Genomic DNA, 25927 nt, shown 5'->3' with positions numbered 1-25927 from the left:
TCATACTCTTCCACAGTCTGATTGGCTGATGGGCTCAGTTCTGAATTTTTCATCATGATCAGAAAGACAGGCTACTCTGCGTGACTAAAGTGACTCAGGATCCATTACCTCAATTTTGTAGTTGAGAAATGTGGAGCAGTGGTACTCTCAGAGCAAACTGTAAGACCTGTTATTACAATAAGTTAGAAGAGATTAGGAACAAGACAAGCAAGCAAATAAAAAACAAAAACAAGAAGCCCACAAATATCACCTAAAATATGCCACTTCACCCCATGATTGTAAATTAGCCCATGTCAAATGACCACATAATATTTATATTTGTATATTCCATATAGATAGCACATAGCCCAAAAGTCTATACAATAATTGGCTTTCTTAAATGACTAAATGGTGAACTATTATATTGTCACATTCACGTGACTTGATCTGCAATGTAATAAAATTCATAGCTTTATAATACCTTTTGACTAGATGCTATTGTTTTTGCAAATATATTTCTCAAATATGTTTTAGAAAGTATTGAAAGTCAGATCATGATATTGGGAGAACAAAAAGTAGATTCAGATAATTAATTTTCAGAATAAAAACAAGACAATAATGTAGTTCCAAAATGGAGGTTCTGAAAGGAATTGTACACTTTTAATTTGTCTTATTTCCTAGGTCTAATCTCAGAAAATCAATGCTCCTGATACACCCCCACCCCTAATACACACATAACTAAGGGTATATGTGATTTGAAAAAAATGAAAGTATAGATTAATGGACCTTCTGAACTCAAAAGTGTGTCTGGACATCTGTATATTCTATCATCAGATTAAATCTCAGAAGGGGTGTTTCAACATAAAACTTCTTAAATCCTACGTGAAGAGTATCACCTACGCTAAACTATTTTCTGTGGCCCCCATTTCTCTCCTGTTTTTGCTTGATCTTTTGATATTCCCCCCCCCCCCACCGTAAGAGGCTATGTGGGTCTGATACCTCTGATACCTCTGAGAGTAGAGATGAGGAGACACAGTGTCTCTCAAGTATAAATCACTGAACTGCAAGTCAGAAAATATCAAAGCTGTTTCCAAGAGAATACTCTAAAATGAAGCTGAGTTATCTAAGATGAAAGAAAGAGTATTGGGGAAGAGAGTACAAGCAACTTTCAGAGGCTAGCTGTGGAACCAAGTGAGTATTTAAGAGGAAGAGAAGTCAATGGTCTTTTGTAGAAGCTCATTGGTCAGTGGACTGATGGCTTGTACTACTTGGTATAGGGGTCAAGGGCCATAGTGAAGAGTAACTTGATCCCTAGAGCTGCTATGTGAGGCTGAACAAGGTACCGTTAAGGAGATCTAAGTGGTATTTTATTTTCTGTTTCTGTATTAGTTTTCTGAGGATAATGCCTTCCATCTTCATCTGTATCCCTGCAAAGGACATGATTTCATTCCTTTTTATGGCTGCATAGTATTCTGTGGTGTTCCACATTTTATTCATAGTATTCCACATTTTCTTTGTCTAGTCTATTATTGATGGGCATTTAGGATGATTCCACATCTTTGCTATTATGAATAGTACTGCAAAGAACATATGTGTGCATGTATCTTTATAATAGAATGATTTACATTCCCTTGGATATATGCCCAGTAATGGGATTGCTGGGTCAAATGGTATTTCTGCCTCCAAGTCTTTGAGGAATCACCACACTCTCTTCCACAATGTTCTCACTTATAAGTGGGAACTGAATGATGAGAATACATGGACACATGGCAAGGGAACAACACACATTGGGGCCTGTCAGAGGGAGGGGTGAGGAGAGGGAAAACATCAAGAAGAATAGCTAATGGATGCTGAGCTTCATACCTAGGTGATGGGATGATCTGTGCAGCAAACCACCATGGCACAAATTTACCCACGTAAAAAGCCTGCATATCCTGCACATGTACCCATGAACTTAAAACAAATTTGAAGAAAAATCCAGATCTGAGCAGCATGGACCATTCTTGGGTTCCTGCCTTCCCTCCCACTTGTTGAGAACATCCTATTACTGATGTGGGAAATACAGGACTTCATTAGTCTTAAGAAGAAGTTGCAACTCTTCCCTCATGCCTACTATCTTATGCAATGGTTCTTTACATCATTTTGGCAGGGAGGCAGGCTTGAACTCACCTTATACATCTACTGAAAGCTAAAGACTCCCTTCCCAGTAATAAAGAGCATGTTCACACAAGCCAATCATTTTTTTCATAAAATTTCAGGATATTCACAAACTTCCTGAATTTTGTTGGCAGAGACTTCCCTGGAAGATTAATGGACTGGGTTAAGAACCCTTGCTGTAGAACCGTCCTGAACCACCAGAGGCTTCACCTCAGCTAATGGAAGTTTTGAGTGTTTCAAGAAATTTGGGGGTAACCAAAGAGTTTTATCCCACTCTAAAGAACCCATCCATGTAAGCTACTTTGAAGGTTTTGCTTTAGTGATCACAGGCACTTCATATTTTAACTTTTCTGAGACAGGAAGGAATGGGCATGACTAGGGATCTAAAACACTGTTGTCTAGTTCCAGCATCATAGGAGTTTCCCTGATGATGATTTTATCCTGTATTTTTCATGCTTTCCCCCATGCCTGTCTTCTTAAATAGATATTCACATTCTCTCTGCTCACAGCCTGGGGAGCATGGGAGGGTAACAAGAATAGGTGGGGAACAATCTAGTGAGGAATGGTCTGAACCCGCCGCTGAACATCTCCTTAAACGACAGTACTTTTACTAGAATGACATTTCTATTCATTATCCTTCCCGGCCAAATTCATTGGTTTGTAAGTTCACTTATTCAGCAAAAACGTATCAACATGTGCAGAATTCCAAGTTCTATGCTAGCACCTGTGAGGAGTGCAAAGATGGGTGGCATACAACCTCTCTCCTCTCAAAGGAGCTTGAGGTCCTGCAGCAGAGACAAGTTACACAAAGGAACTCAGCTTAAACAGTTTCCTGAAAGGGCTTTACTGTTCAACCTTCCTAAGTTTCCTGCTGTGTGTGTGTGTGTGTGTGTGTGTGTGTGTGTGTGCGCACGCCTGTGCATGGTTGCTTCACTTTATGTGCCAGGGACTGAAGAAATGTCTTTCTTGTTCTCCCAGAGCACCCCCTCCATGACGTGAACCATCATATTTGTCACCATACTTTATAATTATCCATTTAGCTTCTCTCCCAACGGATCACAAACCCCTTGAGGATAGAGACTGAGTTTCACTAGATGTCCCAACTATTTCGTGGGAGCCAACAGAACACCTAGAACATGAAAAGTGCTTTTAAATATGTTAAAGAAAACAAGAGAGAAGAGAGAACACAGACGACATGAAACGTCCTACAAAAGAAGGCCCCTAGCTATTATGTCAGGAAATAACTTCTGGCCTTTGTCCGCTGTGTGTTTCAGGATCTCGATTTTCCACCCGTCTTAGAAGGGAGTTGGGTCAGGTGATCCTTTCCAAATGAAAAATTATATTTTAAATCATGCCAAGGGCAGAGAAGGAACTAAACATCTTGGCCATCTGCTCCGCCTTAAACACCCGCCTAGGTTTTACAGTCAAATACAAATAATTTCCTGAAGGCTGAGTGTCAAACACAGTCGCTGCAAAACCTCCAGACGCTCAGGATGTTCGCAGGCTCCATTGACAAAAGTGACTTCCCACGCTTTGCCCACAGAGGGCATCCCTGCGCATTGATACGTAGACCAGGCAAATGCAGCTGCTGGAAGCCTCCTGCGTCCGCTCTTTTTTCCCTAAGCCATAGTCTCTGTGCCCCCACCCCCTTCCCGTGGAATCTTTGCCTGATCCAGTTCCTTTCCCTCCGGTCTCCACATTTTCCCTTCCAGCCCTCCACTTCTCCGGATCAATGTGTAGTACGGTTCCAACTCTCAGCTCGCACACCACTGGCGGACACCCCAGTAACAAGTGAGAGCGCTCCACCCCGCAGTCCCCCCACCCCGCCTCTCCTCCCTCGGTCCCCTCGGCTCTTGGAAGAAAAACCAGCAGCATCTCCAGCTCTCGCGCGGAATTGTCTCTTCAACTTTACCCAACAGACGACATGGAACCAGCCTCAACCTTTTAATGCACAGCCCGGCCACAGGATTGCCTTCCATCTCCTCTTGGTCCCTCCTGGATGTGGTTTATTGATGACTTGCGAGACCCTCAGAGAGCTGTCTTCCCTCCTCTGGCTCCCTCCGTTTCCTTGAGTTAGTTTTCCAAGGTTTTACCGGGGCTCGGGATCTCTTGGACCGAATGGAACTTTTTGCTGCCTGCTTTTGCTGCTGATTCTGTCAGTGGACAAGGAAAAAGGCTTCGAAGGCAGCAGAGGCACAGGGGAGGTGGAGAAAGAGGTGGAGGAAGAGGACGAGGAGGAGGAGGAGGAAGCCGAAGGGGCTCGGCGCGTGTGTGTGCATGTGTGCATGCGTGTGTGAGTGCATGTGTGTGAGTGCTGTCGCTGCCCACGACCCCTGGCCCCGAAGGTGTTGGCTGAAATATGGAGAATAGTCTTGGATGTGTTTGGGTACCCAAGCTGGCTTTTGTACTCTTCGGAGCTTCCTTGCTCAGCGCGCATCTTCAAGTAACCGGTAAGTGGTTCTTTCCTTTCTTCTCGTCGCACCCCCTTCCGTACCCCACTTCCCTTCTCATCTCATTTGGCGAGTAGTAGAATTGGGGTGGGGGATAGCAAGAGATTTGGCGCTTGCGCTGCCCCCCCCCCCCAATTTCCTCACCGATGATAAAAGATAGAAGTGTTATTTTCTTCCCTGGGAGCGGATGATGGTGGGGCTGGGTGCTAGGGGCACCCCTTCGCTGTTTTAAAATCCGATGCTTCACGCATTTTTGCTTCTGCAAATACTTGCGTTGGTTTGGAGAGCCGGCGGGCTGGGGCAGGTGGTGGGGATATCCTTGAAAGGAACTGGGTTGTATCCTTAAAGCCTCAGAAACCTACCAAGTGGGGAGGATTGGGGCAACAGGGGCAGGCGAGAAGGACGTGCAGGGGCTTTGAGGAAGTCTGCGCAGAATGTAGATGGTGGGGCTGAGTCGTTGGTGTGTGAATACATCTCCTTTTGGTTTGGATTTTTGGACTTGGTGATTGAGAATCGGGAAAGGGACAGCTAATTTGTTGTGGTACTTCCAAGGAGGGGATCCCGGTACTGAAGGAGGCACAGAGTTGCCAAGGAGGAGGGCGTGTTTAATTTTGTTTTATTTTTTAACGGTGAATGTAGTTTGCAAGCTGAGTCTCCATATAGCTCCAGGACACCTCCAAACTCCAAATGATTGATATTCCAGAGAACCGGCCCCCTGGCCCTGGCACTTGCCAAGCTCAGTTTCTAATTAAAAATGGCAAAACTGTTTGGGGATTGGATTGGGCTAGAGCAGGAGAAAGAGGGACCTGAAGGCTGATCAGGGCTGCTGTAATCTCCGAATACGGAGCTGGCGGCTTCGACGGCCAAAAGAATAGAAAAGAGCCAAATGACTTCTGATAAGATCCACTTGTTTTGCGGGACCTCACCACAAGTGTCGATGGGCACTGGGGTACAGGGAGCGGGCCTGGCAAAGGAGAGGAGAGCGGCTGGCTGAGCATTCAGATCCCTTCGGAAACGACCTTTTTCCAAATCCAAAGGAAAAAGAGGCTCAGGCAGAGACCGGGCGTTGAGTAGGAGCTCCCCAGTTCGTGCCTGGGAAATTAATAGGGAATGGCACAGAAATCGCGGCCAAGCCCCTAAGCTCCCCGGAGCCCGCAGCTCCGGCTTTCTAGTCTCTGCTAAGTGCTGCATGGCCAAGGGTTGCGAACGCGAGTGGAAAATGCGCCTCTCACGGTCGCGAAGGATTCAGTCAAGCGCCGAGGCAGCCCGAGGCTCCCCAAAGCCTGGCGCGGCCGCACGCAGGCAGGAATCTGCGCTTGCATTCGGACTCAGCTCCTCATCCTCCTTTGGCCCGAGACAGAGAGAGCAGGCAGGAGGGGTGTGTGTGTGTGTGTGTGTGTGTGTGTGTGTGTGTGTGTGTACGCGCGCTCGTGTGATGAGCGCGTACCCGCATCCACGCGCTCAGCCGCTGATGCTCCCTCCCTCCCTCTCAGCTCTCGGGCCGGTCCCCTCCTCCCCCCGGCTCTTCTCTCCCGGAGCTTTGTCCTCAACAATTACTCTCGCGAAAGGTGGGCGTGGGGGGGGGGGGGCGGGAGTGTATCTCCGCAGTAATGAATAGATATCCGTTTTAAATTCCCTCCTCGAGACCCTAAAATGATAGAGGCTGCTGCGAGGAGGATCCTCCTTCTGCCCAGAAGATTGACTTGGGCTTTCTATGGCAGTTTGCCCACGGGAAAGGGGAAGTTCAAGGGGCATCCCTCACTGGGTAGCAAGTCTGCCTAACAGCAGGACTGCTGGCCTGAAAGGTGCTAGCTGAATGCACTGCATGAAGCAAGCTGTACAAAAATGAACAATGATGTCAATTACACGACAGTAGTTTAAAGCTATTTCTCAAGTGACTTTTGTCTGGCATAAGGTGGGGGTAGATTAATAGAGATAAATTTATGTACGTTTTATGAATGTCTAAATTAATTATTCTCTTTTCACTTGTTTATGTTTCTTGTCCAGAGAGTCAGGGCCATGTTTAATTTTAATTTCCTCCTCAACAGACAGATCTATGCTTGAAAAAGCAGATGTAAAGAAGGGATACACACACACACATACACATGGGTTATGTTGGTGGATAGGCTAATGGATCTAAATCTTTAAACTTATCTACACTTCTAAATCCGTATCTGTTATTTGCAAGTGAGTTGTGATGCAGTTTGCGCAGTTCGCAGGAAAGTGGATGGTGCACTTTTATGATATTGCCGATTCACATCACTCTGGCCTTTGCTCATTAATCTGAGTATCACTTCTTTCTCTTAGTAATAATTTCCCCCATTTAGGAACATGGCAGGAAACTTACAATAAGAAAGCATAGTTCACTCTATAAAAGGACCAGTAGGAGGTGCCCTTAATAAGGCCAAGTGTCTAGTTTACTGGCAATGAGATTCCCATTCAGCAGGGTGTTTTAAAGACTTTATTGATTGGTAACAAAGGATTATGGAGACTATCACAATAGCACTGGGCCTTTTCTCACTTTCTAGGTAAAGTCTGAAGCTACTGTAGATTTGTATGAAACTGTGATGATTTAACAAAGGACAGCCCTGAACAGTGTCAGTGGAGAGTGAGGACTTGATGTTGGGGAAGGAGGATGGTGACTTTTTAGTTTACTTCTGTAAGATTTCATCTCCTTATATACTTGACATGAGCCACGGTTGCAGGAACCATATAAAGTCTCAGGGGATCTCAGGTAAGATAACAATTTTAGGTGTTGGATGTTAATGAGTGAAAAATGAGGTATACATATTAATTAATTCTTCATCCATGTTTGGGTTCCATTGCATTGAAAAAAATCTGTGAGTGTTTAATGTAGTCTGGATATGCTAAAATGAGGCTGGTCGCTCTCCCTAGGCGACTTCTTCTCATTCCCCCAACCAAAGCAGATCAGATGCCCCCATGTGGGTTTGCTTTTGAGTGGCGGGAGTACGGCAGAGCCTGAGGGCTCCGGGTAGGCTGGCCGTCCACTCCTCTTTGAGTGCCGCAGTATAAATCACCAGTGACCTGTCAGTGTCCACTTCCCCACACAGCAGCAGCTGCCCTCTGAGTTATAAAGCATGTGAAACGGCCACCATATATGTTATATGTGAATATATTAGGCTTAGTGCCTTTGCTTTAATGCTCTTAAAAGCTAGCCTGGCTTAAGATGCTGATAGGCATTTTTTTTCTGGGAAGAGATTTATAACTTCTCAGTGTATATGACTTAAATTTATTCTCTGGCAAGTTAACCTGTCAGCAAACTTCTTTATTGTTTTCATTGAAGAGGAAGAGCTTTAATCCTATCTAAATTCCTGAATGAAGCTCTGCTGAAAGTTTCTCCTGGAGTACAGGGTAGTTGCAAGCTGTAGTATGGTTTTCTAAACCAATGGGATGCTTGACAAGATGTATGGGGAGGTGATTTTTTTGGTGGGGAGGTGGGGATATTTTTACCCGTTTTTAGAGAGGGAAGTTGTGATACTGCATCTTCTAAAGGAATTCCAGCAACTCCGTTATCTCAAAAGCATCTTTAATGAGAGGAAATGTTTCTCACTTCCAGTTTCATAAATCTAACGGTCTGGGATTCTTCAAATGCATATGATATGCTCCTGGAATGTTTGCTGCTGCACGTAGTAGGGTCATCTAGTATGATCACTGCCATTTGGAAATGAGCCCTGATTTAAATTTTGACTTCCAGACAAAACACTTTACCTGGTGCCGCATGTTTAAAAGCAGTGCTGAAGTTTCTGAACAGAATATTTCTTGGCATGGGAGACTGTGCCCTAAGATTACATTTTAAAGTAAGTGTTCTTACTATCTTTGGAGAATTTGCCATCCTAAACTTTGCATATGAAACTTTTTCTTCTTGATTCTACCAGTAAAGACAACTCTATTCAAAAAGAATGTAGTTGTTTTAGGGTATTTCTTTAAAATTAATATTCAATGTCCACATCCACACACAAAGAAGAAGAAGGATTTCCACCCCCTCATACCTTCTCCTTCAAATATATGACTTTGGTGTGAATTATGATAGCTCTAATCACATAAGGGCCCTTGTGATTTCACTGGAGAATGAGTTCTTGCCTGATTACAGATCTTCCTACTTTCCATAGGAAGTTTCCGGCCCACACTGCTATCAGAAATTTGCACCAAATTGGGAACACATTGCTCTGTTTTGGTATTTGTTACCCAGCTGTACATTTTTGAAGGATTAATCTACCTGAGATGATAATCTCTTAGATGAACTATACACATAAATTTCAAGAAATCTAAGCTTTGCCTGAGGCCATAGAATAATGTCATAAACCCGCGAAATTACTTCATTAATTAAATAAAGATAAAAAGTCACTTGGTTCTGGAAAAGTACTGTACTCCTTAAGGAGGAATAGCAAATACTATGCACATTTACAATTCATAAAATGTAAACATCAAGCCTTTTCCCCCCTCTTTTTCCATTCCTTCCTTATAATGCTCTGGAGGAAAATTTAAGAGTTTCACGAGTTGTCACAACAGTTATGTCTTAAGGAATCATAGCTTGGAATCTCACTGACTCATGATTGATAGACACTCAATTAAATATCAACACAATGTCCAGTGAATTTTTTGGCAGCCTGCTGTGGGCTGCTTGCTTCTTTCCAGCTTGTTTCTAAGGAATCGAAACTCTCATTTCTAAGAGGGGTGGCATCAATACTGCCTCTCTTGATGCAGCCCAAGAAAGCCTTTCTCACTCTGAAACCAAGGCTGGGACCCACAGGCACCATGTTTAACATGCTGTGTTACACTTTGCAAGGTCACGGAGATTTGCCTTAAAAATAAATTTTTAAGTGTTCATGCATGCTGCTTTTGGTGGAGAGTTAAACTGTACTTTAAATACAGCTAAATAGTGTTGTTTTCTTAAGAGACTCTAACCTGTGGCCTCTCGGCCAATATTATTGAAGTTCTAGTGCTCACAATCTTTAAGAAGACACAGGAGTGAGCTCTACAAGATAATAGGTTATGCCAACCTAGTTATGCTATTTTTTCTCAAAATGGTGTTACCAGGTTGGAATAATAGAACTTTAACATTTTTCAAAGTTACTACTTTTCAGATTAAAAAACATTTCTTAGTAGTACCGTAGTATCATAGTATCAGTAGCATGGCACTGACCCAATGTATTTAAGATATTGTTCTTCAAAACAAGATCTCAAGGAAAGCCAAAGTTAAACTTGTCAAGAAGAAAGGATGAGCAATCCAGATTATTTTCCCTGCAGGCCAATAAAAAATGTGCAAGATAGAATTACAAGTTGCATACACCAAATAAGTAATAGCAAAAACTAAAATGTAAATTATTATGCACCTTTATAATTGCAGCACTCAGGTAAACGAAACACAATTTAGTACCACACTTTCTTTCTCTCATTCCAGAATGTTAATTCCTTATCTTATGTTTCTCTGGTTTAACACCATACTAACATGGAGAAATACAGGGTGGCTGACTGATGATCAAAATTATTGTAGTGCTCCAAAGTTATTTGACAAATTTTAGCCTGAGGTTTAACAACTAAACCCGTTTAATTCAACTACTAAATAAAAGTGTTTTCTTTGGTAGTTGAGAAATACCTGAGCTTTGTCCCAATGATGTGGTTTAGAAATACATAATAATGCGTAAGATTGAATATGCCTTCTTTTTCAATATCGATGGGATTTTGCCAGTGGCAATACCAGTGCATATTGCTGTTTTATTAATAGTTCCAAACAACCATATTATTCGTAGCTTTCATTTCTTGGGGGGAAAAGTTCAAGTAGGAAACACACAAATCATTCCATATTTATTGATCATATTTTTAAGGTGATTCTTATGGCATGACTTGTGTAGGAATGTTTCTCTTTTCTAGTAAATTCCATGAGCCCAGTGCCTATGATCTACTTCTACTTCATGATATACTTTAGCTTAATTTCACTGATCCAAATTTTTTGACTTTTATCTTGCTCATTCATTTCACCATTGCCCTCCAGGGAGGAAGCCCCTTTAAGACCATTTGTGGTTATTATGATGAAACTTAACAGGAGTATTTATTGCAATTTGGAGATTTCTTCCTGGTTCATCTTTTAAATATTGGTTCTTGCCTGAAGGTTACTCCTAAGAGTATCTAGGACAAACATGTTCCACTGAATTAACTGAATCTTTAGGATGTGATCTGATGAAAATACCAACTGGTTAGTGAGTTGTGTCCTGATAAGAGAGCTTGTCAAAACAACATTATTCTAGACCATCTATAATGTTCTTACATCTGCGTTTACATTTTTATGAGAGAAAAAAGGAGTTATGCAGTTAATATAAATGTTTTTAACTCAAATCACACCATTTTAAGATGTTACTTATTTTTCTATAGTCTTTTAGAAATATTTCTCCACTCACTTAGCTGCCTCTTTAAAAGTATGTAGAACATAATTTAACCTGTTCTTAATAGATACAATACATCACTATGACTTCATTATAGTATTATGTGATTTTATAGGGATAATTTTTGAAGGCATTGCATCATACAGAACTGTTTATTTTTCCCATCAATTGACCATGAACTATTACTCTTGTTGAGTCTCATCTCTGGGTATAAAATATATTTTGTCTCCATCTTGTGTTCAGCTGAAACTCCTCCCTGTATAAAACTTCCTCAAAGCAGTTCTCTCTTTTAGTTTTGATGCTAAGACATAGGGAACTAAATTTTGTTGGGGTTGTGTTTAAAGTAGGAGAGGAGATTAGAAAACAGCAATTGAATCCTTCATTAGAGGAATATCTAATTAGTTTTAACTAATGATTCTGTAGCATCTGATATTAATTTGGATGTCATTTGTACTTTGTACAACGTATTTTTCCTTATTAAATGAGAATGTGGACTAGATCAATTCTAGTTACATTATTAGTTTCAACATTATATAATTTATTTAAATTATGAACTGTACTATATATATAGTGTTTGGTATAATTAATAATACAATTCATGAAAGTGATAACAATAATAATAATGTAATAATAACAAATACCCATGTACCCACTAGCAGTTTTCTGATTTTTGTATTAATCCCTTACCTTTTGTACAGTTTTTCCACATATGTATACATCTTTAACATGTTACTTTACTTTGGCTGTTCTTAATAGTAATAAAATAAATATAATGTATATATTCTCTGACTTACATTTTTGCTGAACGTTAAGTATTTGAGTTTCATCTATGTGGATTCATATTGCTGTATTTCAGTCACTTTCTCTGGTGTATAATACTTCATGATATTAATTAACCATAGCTTATTTAATCTACTGTTGATGGATTTTGAAATTCAGTTTTTTGCTATTGCTAGTAAAGTTGGCAAGAACATTCTGGTGCAGGTCCACCACCACAAATTTGCCACCATGTTTAAGGTGCATACCTAGGAGTGGAATTGCTGAGTCATAGAAGGATATCTTTACTTCCAGGAGGCAAACACATGCTGCAGTTATTGAAATCCCCACCAGGGGCAGATGAAAGCCTCTTTGCTTCATGCCTCTGTCAACACTTGGTATTTTCTATGCTTAATTTGCCCTCATCTGGTAACTTCTCATTGTGGGTTTAATTTGCATTCCCCTGATTGCTTATAAGTCTGAACATTTTTTCCATTAATTTGTTAGCTATCTGTGATTTCAGCAAGACAGTTCTATGATTCTGTTTCTTCAACTGAGCAACCATTTGCTTTTAGACATTAATATTATTGGTAGTTATTCTGTTTCTTCCACTAAGCAACCCTTTGCTTTTAGGCACAGATGTTATCAGTAGTCTAATGCTCAGGAAGTTGTCACCTGATACTATACCATGTTGACTCTGGCCCAGGCTTTATTTAAGCACCTTCCCAAAATGTACACTGATTTTGAGTTGAAAAGAGATTCTTAGTCACTGTAACATTATTGATTACCCAGAGCAAGTCCTGCCATGTTAGTATCCTGCCTTATCCTGCTTATTGTGTCTTTATAGAGAATCATTTACAGGGAAGCAGGATGCTGGGATGCCAGGCTTAATTTGAGGCTCATTCCATTATGAATCCCCTGAATATAATGGAACTAAAGGATAACTGAATCACAGAGTAGCAATGGTAGATACCAAATCTGAGTTAAAAATCTTAATATGATCATTTGAATTTGGGTATATTTCCAACATGGTAAAATACGTAGGCCCAATATCATTGTTACATTTATGGCATATATGACTGTGGGTTTCAAACACACACATGTGCTTTGTGCACCAGCCCCCACCCCAATTTTTGTTTGAGTTTATAATTGTTTCGCCTGCTCCCATGGGACAGGCTAATGAAGACCCCTGAATGAAATAAAGCCTCAGATGTACTTGCAGAGGCCTCTATAGTGTATTGCCTTCTGTGCAGACTCATTAGAGATGTAAGCCAAGGCTGAGACATCTAAGCAAACCCTCTGCACCCAGAGTCCTCAATCCATTGTTCCTGCATCTTTTTTCAGCCTCATGGGATCCCAGAAGAATATAAATTAGAGAGAAAAATCTGCAAAGCTTTTCCTTTCATGTTTAATGTCTGGGCAGAGCTGTTCCCTGCAGGACAATTTCTGGTTATTTTCTCTGGTTTGAGGCATCTCCAGGGATAGTTTGGTGACTGTTTCCCTTGGGGAAGTTTTCAGCAGCATATCAGTCTTGCTGTTAAAAATTTATTTTACAATTCATCTGAGATAGTCCTGTTCTAAATGTTCTTCCCATCACTCTTGTCATCTGGCTTTTGATTCCTGCTTACCCCTTTCAGTGACACTGCCTCTTCTGGGCTGAAATGTGTTAAATAATTCGAGCTATAAATCACTCTTGCCTCCCTATTTGGTCTTTACTTAACCAGACTATAAATATTTAGTTCATTTGATTTTTCCTCATACCTCTCCAGAAGCTTAATCATGTTTAGTCTTCTTACTTTAACTCCCTCTAGTTTGTTTATATCTTTCTTGTAATCAAGGGGCCTAACTCTAATGTGCTCTTCTAAGTACGCTCTCCCAAGTCATACATTATAAAATATAAATTCAACATCATCTTTAGCTTATTGTACAGCCATAGACACACACATGGTCTCTCAAAATTTGTGTTATCAGTTTTCAGGTAGAACTATCCATGCCTGATAAAATCATTGAGATATTATAAGGACCAAATAAGACCAAGTATTCATTGAAGATAATATAGTAGTTACTGAGCCTTTATCAAGGGTTACAAAGAGATGAATAAAAGGTTTAGATGTGTTTCTGCCCTGCAGGGGCTTTTCCTTCAGTGAAGGTGGCAGGCACACACAGAGGTAGGTAGGATACAAGGCAGAACAAAGTACTCACTAAAAAGGGACACAAACAGTTCTGCTTTTCATGTGGTTCTTGTCATTGGTTCTGTTTATGTGATGGATTACGTTTATTGATTTGTGTATGTTGAACTAGCCTTTGCAAGGACATGGATGAAGCTGGAAACCATCATCTCAGCAAACTAACAGAGGAACAGAAAACCAAACACCGCATGTTCTCACTCATAAGTGGGAGTTGAACAGTGAGAATGCAGGGACACAAGGAGGGGAACATCATCACACACCGGGGCCTATCAGGGGGTGGGGGGCTAGGGGAGGGATAGCATTAGGAGAAATAAATGACAGGTTGATGGGTGCAGCAAAGCACCATGGCACATGTATACCTATGTAACAAATCTGCACTTTCTGCACATGTATTCCAGAACTTAAATATAAATTTTTAAAAACTCATAATATATTAATATAAATTAGCCAGATTGACTGACAGAGTCAATTCATTCATCCTTGTATCCTTAGATTGATTGGACCAAAAAAAAGGCAAGGGAGCTTAAAGAGTTGTCAATCATGTTTAAACCAAAGTATTGGTATGGTAAGAATGAGGATATTACGGTTTTGCCTACAGATCTGGTAGCCTGTTGCTATGAAAACATCCCCAGACTTTCATGACTCTTTCTTCCCATTTTTCTTGAATGTTCCAGGTGTTGTGTTAAGGTGGTAATGGAGCTTAGAGCCCAGTGAGATAAACATGCTAATCAAATACATATATTAACAAACCTACAATTCCAAATGAGATAAGGCTTTAAGAAAGAAAATACTGTAGGGGAGGGTCTCAGACAGTAGATCAAAGACAGCTTCCATGAGAAAGTGTGACTGAGTTTACACCTGAAGAATGAATTAAGAAGGGGATGTTTGAGAGGGGCAAAGGAGAGAATATCAGATTTTCAAAAGTGAGCGCAAAGGCCCCACGGTGAGAGGAAAGGTCGTGAATTCCAAGATAGGTGTACCCAGGGCCACGAGAGCTAAACATAAAAATCGTTTAGCTAAGACTGGAGAAAACTTTGGGATTATCTCTCTCCAGTAGTAGCTACTTGTACTTTGTAGATAATGATTGAATAAATTCAAATGAGTTCTTATCAAGGATCTTTCCTAATCTCAGTACAATGATTCAAAAATTTCAGCAAACTACATAGGCCACCTTTTCCTTGATTTTTCTATTAGATGTGAATTTATGAACCTATCTGTCCTATATGTTTAGAGATACCTTATGAGGTGTTACGGACATACGTATGCAACTGAGAGAGGGAGTTTGAAAAGTGTAGAGAGCTAGAAAAGTCGAAGTAATTATCATTTAACTTGGTAATAAGTCATTTCTCCTTTGAAAGCTATCACTGAACAGAGGGAAACAAAACTTCACCTTTTCTATAAAAATAGAATTGCCATGGACATTTCTTGTTCCTGTGGCCTCCTTCAAAATGTGTGCCTAAATGTGTTTAGTAAACAAAAAAGAAAAACTGAACCTAAATTTTTTGGAATTGTTACAGATTATTTTCTTGATATGATCCTTTTCTATGCATTTTGTCCCCATTATTATTTCTTAAAAATGTGAATGAGTATTCTCTTTGCTTTCAGTTACAGCTCGTTTAGAAGTCATTGAGCTTGCAACCTTTCCATGTCACCAGGCCTTGAACTACTGTACCACTTGAATCAACCTACCATCTGCCACTGGATGTTGCAAAGATTGTTGCTACACAGTCCTGTGGTCTTTGGTCTTGATAAGAGGAGGCATAGCCTAGGGGAAAAAGCATCCCAGCTATTGGGTTTGATTGAGATCCTTAAACTCACTGGACCTCAACTTTCCCACCTGTAAAATGGACACAAAATCAACCTCTGCTTCCCAACTCTAAATTGGAGATAAAAATTACTCCAGTAATTAGCTATATAAAATATCTATTCCAATGCCTGACTTATAATAAGTATTTCATAAATGCTAGCTATTGTTAATATTATGTTAGTATGGGCTACATTTATTCTGAGATAATCCTTACAAATAGAAAATTTCACAGGCACAGGCCAGTCATTCTAGAACCCACCTCAATTTTATTGTTGTGATTTTAAAGACTTAAAAATAAATTAAGATAGTCAGACTCCAATGGCAATTTTGAAATCAATCATGTCATGGTTTAGTGGGCCCTGGTCCCATGACTTTGCTTGATTTAGAGGCTCATAGGTCCAGCTAAGTTAGATCTGATACAGTGCAATACTGATCAAACTTGACAGCCTATAACACACTTCCTGTGGATTCTCCATCCAAAGCATCCTCCCCTATTAACTCTTCCCTGGTTGACCATGTCCATTTTCTACAGACCCATCATCTACTCAGCAGGTGCACCTAGAAGCTAATACTTGCTTGGTTAATGTGTAGTACTAGATATAATTGATCCTGAGGGTCTTCTCTGGGGAGGAGTGGCTCTCATCTTAATTCTGTGTCAATGCCCAGCCCTTCTTCATACCAATTAATTTAGAGTCTTGGAGATGGGGCCCAGGCACAAGTATTCTAAAATCTCCGATGGTGATTTCAACATGCAGTCATGTTTGAGAATCAGTGTCCTAGGGTCTTTCTACTCAAAGTGTGCAGTCCAGGAATCAAGGCATTTGTATCACCTGGGAGCCTATAAGAAATGCAAAAACCTCAGGCCACACCCAGACATGCTCAATTAGAATCCAAAATGACTGAGGAACACTGCCTTGGATGATTGAAAGAGTCAGATAGGGAGGTGATCCTTGCCTCTATTCTTCACAATTGTAAGTAATCATCTAGTCAATGGGAAACTGCCCCTACTACACTAGTTTAGTCTTAGCTTGAAACATCTGTGGCATGCTTTGGCTTCAGGAGTTGTCTTATAATGGCAAACTATGCCAACATCAAAGAGTCTTCTTGTTTGTGGTTTAGTGGCTAATATATTTCATGGAGACCATGACACATTTCATTTTCCTTGAGATTACAAGCCCTTGAAAATGCTCTTTGTGTGTTCCATCTGCCTTTTCCCTTCTTTTCTCGTCAATACTCAAGAAGGTACATTTTACAATGGTCTGCTGGTTTTCATTCTATATTTTTCCCTCCTTCAACTCTCTTTCCTCCTTAAAAATGCTCAGACCCAGGGAAAAAGAAAGACACTTGAAAGGGATATTGAGGCCCTGGGCCCTCCTCCTCCCTCTTTCCTCTGTGTCTCAAGTCTGATGCTGAGAGCACACACATGCTCAAAGTGAGACCCTGATGGGGGTGACCCCATACTGAACTTTTCCTTTTGATTGGGAATGGTCTTCAGGGCATGAAACAGACCAAGTGCTCGTTTGCCTGAGCCTCTGCAGCAGAGGAGAAGGGGTGTAACAGAGGTTTTTGAAGAAGAGTAAAGCTTTACAGGCAGAAAGCTCAGTTGAGGGTTTTGAAGCTTTTGCTCTCCACTGCCTGGCAGAGAGAACAGCTTTAACTGGCGTGCTCCAAATCAGAGTCTACAAGAAGAGAACGTGGGGGCTCAGCTGCGTAGATTGGATCAATTTGAATGAAAATCACTAGTGTTCCTCCTGGGAAGAGAGGTTTCTGCTTAGCTCGTGAACTGTAGGCCCTTCTCTGGTCCTGGTAGTAAATGAGTAGGGCTTTTGTGAAAGGTTATGTAAGGCTGCTGTTTTCTCTCCCTGCCTAGAGTAAAATTCTATTTATAGGGGGGGTGAACTGCCTCTCAGCGAAACATGCATTTTATACACTATAGCTTAGGAAAGATAATTTAATAAATCTTTAAGACAAAATTAAGGAAAGAGAGAGAACAAAATCCTAGGCAGAGAGAGTGGGACATACAGCAAGTAATAGGAGAAAGAGAAAGCGTCATTGCTCTGGACTTAGTTACTGAAGTAGTGATTGAGTGACGGATCATTCTCATGTGCCTGGGACTGAGGAGTTTTACAGGAAGAAGGACTTTCAGTGCTAACAGTAGGACAGCCTCAGGTAAACTGGAATGGTTTGTCACCCCTAATTTGGTACCTGTCATGGGGAGGGGAGTAGAAAGAACCCTGAAAGATTTTCAGCAGGGAAATGGCATTTTAGATAACACACTGTTAGCCCTATGAGGAAACAATTAGAGAACGGTAGCAAGACCTATTATGAGGGGATGTTCTAATAGTCCAGGAAAGATGAGTATCTGATTGGAGGTTTAGAAGCAACTTGTATATTAGCCATGATATCTAGGTCATGGAGATCTTACTCTCTAATCTTTTGGCAAAGTCAAACTTGATGTCCAAAACCAAAGGTTTTTTTTAACCAACTCCTTGGTCAAAGCACTGTCAGAGAACTCATTTTTGAATCAGGTTATCTTTTGGACATAATAGGATAATGTATTTATTGGAGAAGTCATGTCTAGTACTTCTGTGTTCCACTGTGTCTAGTACAGTGCTGAATACATATTAATTATTCAATAAATACTCATTACCAAATTGATTTTTATACAATGATTATTCTCAAATTTGCATGAAATCTGAAGTTTCTTTCTGCATGAGCTTCACAAAGTTCAGTTCAGCATATTATAAATTTCAGGGTTACTCAGTTTTTACTTACCAAGAGGTTTATTCTGTTTTCTTTTTTTCTCTCCCCTTCTTTTGCCTGATTTTTCCTTTACATGCCATTATTAATAATTTTATTGGCAGCATTTCAGAGTACTTGTGAGAAATTCAAAATTGAGGAAATTCTGGAAATAGCAAAATGTAAATGTATAAAGTCTATAGAATTTGCTATCTCTTTAAGCCCTGTTACAAATGCATATAGGGCATTTGTCAACTCGCATATATGAAAATGGAACAAGATAAAGTAGGTGAATAATTATTTCCTACATAATAATCCCAGGGATAGACTCTGTGTTTGCCTTCAGAGAACCATTCCTGAAGACTTGGGTGAGTCAAAGCATTAAAGTGTTATTTTTGTAGAAGTCAGTAGAAGTCAAGACAAGATGATGGAGATTTTTAAAAAGCACATAGAATGAAAAGGACAAAATTTCTTGTGTTTCAAAGCACTAATCAGGCAGAAAAGGACCTCAGCAGGTGTTTGAGAAGACCCTTTTCTACTGATGAGGACTCGGGGGCCCAGAGAAGCTAGGTGAGTCTCTAAATCACAAATCTAAGAACAAGTTCCATGAAACATTATTATGCACACGTGGGTGCAAATCTTAGCTCTACCAAGATTTAGCTGTATGACTCTCGCTAAGATTCAGCGTCCTCATTTGTAAAATTTGGAAAGCCATTGCTGAATGGATGACATTTTTGAAAAACATTACACTCAAGGATTGTCACAGTCTTTGGCACATATCGAGCACTAAACTGTTTCTATTTTTATTTGTTCATTCAACAGATGTTTTTAAAGGTAATGTTTGATATATTTGTTAGCTCCTATGGTGTATTTAAACAGCATATAAACACACTGCCTCTGTTGTTGTTAGTTAACAAAGTGGTTGGAGGAATAAGACCTAGGCAGTTTAAATATGTAAGAAAAAAAAAAAGATGAGCAGAATCGCAAGGCAATGTATTATTGTATTATTAAGAACCAAATGAGTGAGAGGTGCAGTTAGAGGAGGGAAATAAAACATGATCAGAAAGCCTTCCAGAATGCAGAGGGATTTAGTTTGATAGGTAGGGTAATTGGAAGACCTGACCCTATGTGGACACTGTTCTTTACATGTTCAGGCTTTGGAAGACAAAAAAGAAAAAGAAATGATGGTGGTACTTTACTGCAGAGGGCTGCTCAGCCCAGGCAGCAGATCTCTTCACCAGCAATGACTTCCCTGGTCACTAGCCTTTTCTCAAGCAGATTTATGATAAGGCTAGGAGAAAAAGGAAGAGAGATGTGACAAGATCATCTGAGAAGTAACTTTGGTGGCATACATAATGTAATTTTAAAATAAAGAGGCTTTACCTGTAGGGCTTTTCCTAATAGTTTTAAGGAGCTCTCAGAAGCTCAGGGAAGGACAGATGCCATCACACACTGCATTTTGAACTTGGAAATCTAGTAGCTGAGAAAGCATATTTAGGCTCCTGCACTACTGAAATAAGTCTGTGCTGGAAATTAATGTTTTCATCTTTTTTTCTTTCAGCCCAGCTTCAAAATGTATAGAAAACTTTGGTTCAGGATGCCAAAACCCTGTATTACTAATGCATAAAGGGTATTAGCTAGTTCATCAAAGATCTTCTGTACATTTTGCAGCCAAAGGGCAGGTAGCTCAGCTCAAAATTTGCAACTTAAATAGCTCTTCTTTTGTTCTTTCTTCCAAAGTACACAGTCATATGAGGTTATGATAATTAATAATTGACAAATTATTATATTGTTCCATGCTTATCTGAGACTTTCTGTCTTCCAATGGCTTTTGAATCTTTTATCTATATTCATCTCTCAATACCTCTATTAAGAGGACAAAATGGCTAATTTATCTCATATGGGTTTTTTGTGAGGTTATGAGACTTGTGGCCAGTTATTTGTTTAAGATCACACAGAAGTTACCTGTTCTGGATGGAAAACCTAAATCTTTTTTTTTTTTTTTTTTTTTTGAGTCAGAGTCTCACTCTGTCACCGAGGCTGGAGTGCAGTGATGTGATTTTAGCTCACTACAACCTCTGCCTCCTGGGTTCAAGCAATTCTCCTGCCTCAGCCTCCTGAGTAGCTGGGATTACAGGCACCTCCCACCACATCTGGCTAATTTTTTGTATTTTTAGTAGAGACAGGGTTTCGCCATATTGGCCAGGCTGGTCTTGAACTCCTGATGTCAGGTGAAATGTCCACCTCAGCCTCCCAAAGTGCTGGGATTATAGGTGTGAGCCACTGCTTCCGAATCTGGCTTAACCCTTGTACTCACCAGTACATATTGGACACTTTCCAAAAGCAGGAAATTCCATTCTTTTGTTCCCCTAAAATGCATGTACTAAAAAATGCCACCTAACACTCAGATCTTGATTTCTAATACCATTCTCCGATAAAAGAAACCAGAGCTCCTCAGGGAAATAGCTGCTTCTGGGACTTATGCAGAAAATATACAAGATAAGGCTGGAGCATCTTGGAGTGCCAGAAAGGAAGAAATTCTTGAAAAAAATGAAAAACCCACAACGATAGAGTATGTCAAAGGGACACAGAACCTAACTGAAAGAGCTCTCAATGGTCAAAGCTGCAACAATTTGAGCAAGAAAATCAGTCAACTAGTTTCCTATTATAACCCAAAATATAAAATAAATATCCATGAGTACATACTGATATAAATAAATAATTGAATAAATAAAGGGAAGAGACTTAGATAAATCCCCTATGCAGAAGAATTCCAAATATATATATTCCACTCTCAAAGAGTGGATAGAGTACAACCCATATTCTTTTAAGTGTGGACTGTGCTTAGTGACTTCCTTCCGAAGAGTACAGTATATAAGGGGGAGGGGAGGAAGTTAACTACAGTAGAAAAATCAGCCGAGGTAGGCAGATCATGAGGTCAGGAGATCGAGACCATCCTGGCTAACACGGTGAAACCCCGTCTCTACTAAAAATACAAAAATAAAAAATTAGCTGGGCGTGGTGGCGGGTGCCTGTAGTCCCAGCTACTTGGGAGGCTGAGGCAGGAGAATGGTGTGAACTCGTGAGGCAGAGCTTGCAGTAAGCCGAGATCGCACCATTGCACTCCAGCCTGGGCAATAGAGCGAGACTCCCTCTCAAAAAAAAAAAAAATCTGGCAAATACTACCTCAACCAGGTGATCAAGGTCATCAGCAGCAGTAGTGATAAGTCATGTTGATAGCATGTACCCCCTGATATGATGTGATGAGGATGGCATTTTACTTCTGTGATCTTCCTTTTCCAAATCCGTAACCCCAGTCTTACAATGAGAAAAAGAATAGACAAACCCCGTTTGAGATTCTACAAACACCTGACCGTATTCCTCAAAATGATCTAAGTCTTCAAAATTAAAGAAAGTGTGTGAAACTGTCAGAAGAGGATACTAAGGAGGCTTAGGACAAACTGTGATGTGTTATCCTTGGTAGGATCCAGGAGCAGAAAAAGGACTTCAGGAAAAAATGAAATACATTCTAAAGTATGGACATTAGTTAATAATAATGTATCAATATTGATTCACTGATTTTTATAAATGTGCCATGTTAGTGTAAATTGTTAATAATGCGGAAACTTGGTGTGGGGTAAATCAGAACTTTGTACACTCTTCACCATGTATCTGTCAATCTAAAACAGCTCTAAAAAAAAAAGTTTAACTGTAAAAAGTACTCTCATGTTTGATAAGAGTGGGACACCAAGCAGAGCACTGATTCCACTAAACTTGTGTTTTTCTCTTTAAGGATCAGAATGGCACTCTTGTATGGTTATTCTGAGAATTACAGACGATGTTTCAGTAACCCTTAGTATCCCTGCATGTTTCTCAAAGTGTGATCACATCAACACCACTTGTGGGTGTTTTAAAATACAAATATGCTGGCTTTGCCTCATACCTCCAGAATCAGAGTCCCTGGATGGACAATGAGGGGATAGGAAACAGCACTTTTAACAAGCTCTCTAGGTGATTCTTATATACATTTCACTTGAAAACCACTTGGCTGTGCATTGTCCCTAAAAATTAATAATGGCTCTCTACTTATTGAGATAGTCTTTGAGCTTAGGGGATGATCTGGACTCAGTTGAACTTGGGTTTAGATCCCAGGCCTACAACTTTCTAATTGAGAGAACAAGGACAAGATATTCCACCTCTTTTGTGCCTTTGTTTCTTCATCTGTAAAGTACGAAAACAACACTTAATTCAGAGAGTACTTATAAAATCATTTCAGAAAAGTCATGTAAATTATTTACCATAGTACCATATTTACCATATCACCACTGCTCAACAGGCAGTGAGCACTAGCATGACTCTACTGGTGTTCTATTAGCCCGGCTATATAAATCAACATGAACATAACCAAAATTACTCCTCATTGTTACTGATACTATCTACCCTCTAAAACTGGTCTTTGGCATCCTGCAATGCTTTCCTTACATGTTTCTAGGAGTCCTAAGAGCTATGTCATAAACCAGTTATCTTCTGCTAGGCACCTTCACATGTCTGGAAGTCTGGTATGCTTGCTGGCTTTCATGTCTCCAGGCAGCCACTGTCTCTTGCCTCCTGCCAGCCATCCTTCTCCTCTGGTAGATTGCTGCTGCAGCATCAGTGCTCTAGAACATTTCCAGTGCCCAAGCATCATTACTAAGTCTACTGACAAGAGTGTCCCAACGCTGATTCTCTCCCTGTTAAACTCTATCATACTGCTTGTGTCTTCTGTTTTATAAAATCCTCCATGACAACAATTCATTTAACTAGGGTCTGTAACTTTTCTCTCCATACGACTTAGATTCAGTAGGAAAAGGGCTGATCTGGGGACAGTTGTTGCATTTCCTATTCCCTGTCTTTAGCCTTTCTGTCTCCAAGCCACCAGTGGAACTTCTTCCTTAAGTAGTATTTAAATCTCCCCTACATAAATGAGTTACTGCAGAGAGATGTCTACATTTTTAGAATATACACCCTAGTCTGTTTCATTGGAATTGAGGTACACATGTGGTACAAAAATGTAGAATAATAATAATGGCTAATATTTGTGAAATTGTATGGTTTGAAGTGATATGGTAGATATTGCTTATGAAATATTTATTGCCCACCCATTTCTGTATTTAATACAGAAGAATATCCCATTTTAAGTAGCAATGTGCCAGCTCAAAGACTTGATTTATCAGACTCCCTTGCAGCTAGGATAGTCAGGTGACAAGTTCTGGTGATTGGCATGGTAATCAGGACACTCCTGGGGATTTCAGAGTAAGCTTACTCTCCTGTCCTAATCACCACCCCCTTCCTCCTTGTTGTTTCCTTCTTTCTCTGGAAAGTAGGAATGGTGCCTGAAATTGAAGTAGTCATCCTGTGTTACATCATCTATTATGAACAATAAGAAGGAAATGAGGAGAAGCTTGAGTCCATGGTGACTTCCTTGGGGTGGCTATCTATCTTGGGGTTGTTTCTTTCTAGACTTCTTGTTATGCTACAAAGTAAACCTCTGTTTGATTTTAAAACACTGTAGTGCGGTTTCAGTCACAGGCAATACTCAGTTCAAACTGCTGTATGTTCCCATATTATTTTTTCCTCACAGTTAAACAGTGAGAGAGGAACTAATATTGTGTCCTTTTACAGATAGGAAAAGTGAGACACCAAAAAGTTGGCCAATGTTTTCCGTGCCTCCATGCTAGTAAATTGCAAACTTATGATTTAAATCCTGCTCCATAGCACATGTCCTTAATTAAGTCTATGCTATAATTCCTAGATAAATAGATGTTGTAGCTATTACACTATTGTTGTTATTTTTATTATTGTGGGTAATTATTACACTATAGCTTTTTATTTTTTTTGCAAGTCACATTAACCCCTGCAATGTTGTTTTATTTTTGTTATTGTTATTCTCCTCTCTAAATGAGGGATCTTTTTCTGTGAACCATTTATTATTTAGACACTTCTAGATTATTGAGTATATAAATAAAAATTCAATTTTCTGTTAATCATTTTCAAATGTCACAGTTTTCACTAACAAGTTACAAGACAGCTTCGTGCACTTTAATTTCCTCTGAAGAAGAAATCCACTGCCACCTTATAAAAGACTAACATTCCAAATACAGCTTTAGAATGCTAATACCTTACCTTAACAAGCCAACTGAACTCTGTGATTCACATATGTGCTGCAATTTCTCTCCCATTGTAGTATAAGGGAATTTCGCATAGTTTTGATGTATTGTGTAAATTAGGCCAACAAAGTGCTGTGCTATGTCTTCATTAAAATAGGAGACGGTAATAATGCAACCATGTAGCATGGTCTTGCAGGCTTTGAGTTATGAACATTCAATAGTGTCTCCTTACTTGTGCTTAAGTTGGCATTTGTAAGCAGCATATAATCAATTAATCAATAACCCAATTTTCTCTTAAAGAGATGGTGCATCATTTAAAAATATCAGAAACTGTTGTGTGATTTTATGAAAAGAGCCATTTCAGCAAAGAAACTTGTTTTAAAAACAGTGAAAGTCTTTTCTGAGGAGGACAATTTTGCTTAACTAAGCCAAAAGTGAAATTGGATACAAATGTTTAGTTCTTGAATCGTTTTATTGTTTGGCAACTATTGGAAAGAAAAGGACCAGTTTGGGACTGCTAGTAAGAATGCATTGTTTTTGCTCATGATTGGAGGTGTGTAAGTGGACCCATCTATGAATGCACAGTAAAAGTCAACTAATCCTCAAACTTCCAGTTTTAAACTCATCTATTCTATCCTATTACTTACCAGTTTTAGAGTATGCTAAGTTGCCTAATTTGTCTCACATGAGGTCACAGCAGCACCAAGTGATGCTTTCAGGGTGATAAAGCTGACAGTCACGTTGAGACAAAAACCTGGCCTTCTCAAACTTTAATATATATTTCTATCCTTATCTTTGTTATAATTTCTACCTAAAAAGACATATATGCTTATTATAAATATTCAAATATTACATAAATGTGTGAGTTTGAAAAGGAAATTGTTCCATAATCCCATCACTTCATAGTAAACCACAATTTATTTGTTTTGTTCAGTCTTTTTTGTCTCTTTCTCTACCTGCCGCACAATTACTGTGAAATTTGTGGAAAGTTAATGTTTATTTTTTCATTGCATTAAGATACTGAGTTGTGTTTTCTTTCTACCAAATCAGTAAAAAGGAATATCGTGGGAAAAAACCCTCAAATACTTGCTTTGTTATTTAGACAACAAGACATAATTAAGATGAAAATGGTCTCTATAAAACAGATCACGTTTCACGAGAGGCACGTGCTAGGCACGCCTGTCTTCTAAAAACATTAGTTCCAATACCTCCAAAATGTTCAACTGCTCTCTTGAACCTTGCCTCTAAAGTGCAACTGTGGGCCAGCCAACCTCCATATCACATGACAGCATATTAGAAATGC

The 25927-nt window shown here is 39.8% G+C and overlaps 1 protein-coding gene across 2 annotated transcripts in view; it reads left to right on the top strand.

Annotated features, from left to right (window-relative positions):
• Window positions 1–3854: 3854 nt before the first annotated feature.
• The window catches only part of DCC (DCC netrin 1 receptor), a 1210743-nt gene continuing 1188670 nt past the window's right edge, over window positions 3855–25927 (top strand). For both annotated transcript variants that reach the window (XM_028837901.2, XM_028837898.2), the window contains exon 1: window positions 3855–4586. In XM_028837901.2, coding sequence (XP_028693734.2) covers window positions 4496–4586 — 91 coding nt within the window. In that variant the 5' untranslated portion in view covers window positions 3855–4495. The remainder of the gene's footprint in view (window positions 4587–25927) is intronic.

Source organism: Macaca mulatta, chromosome 18 (assembly GCF_049350105.2).
Source record: "Macaca mulatta isolate MMU2019108-1 chromosome 18, T2T-MMU8v2.0, whole genome shotgun sequence".
Lineage (NCBI taxonomy): Eukaryota > Metazoa > Chordata > Mammalia > Primates > Cercopithecidae > Macaca > Macaca mulatta.
This window is presented reverse-complemented; position numbering and strand designations above follow the sequence as displayed.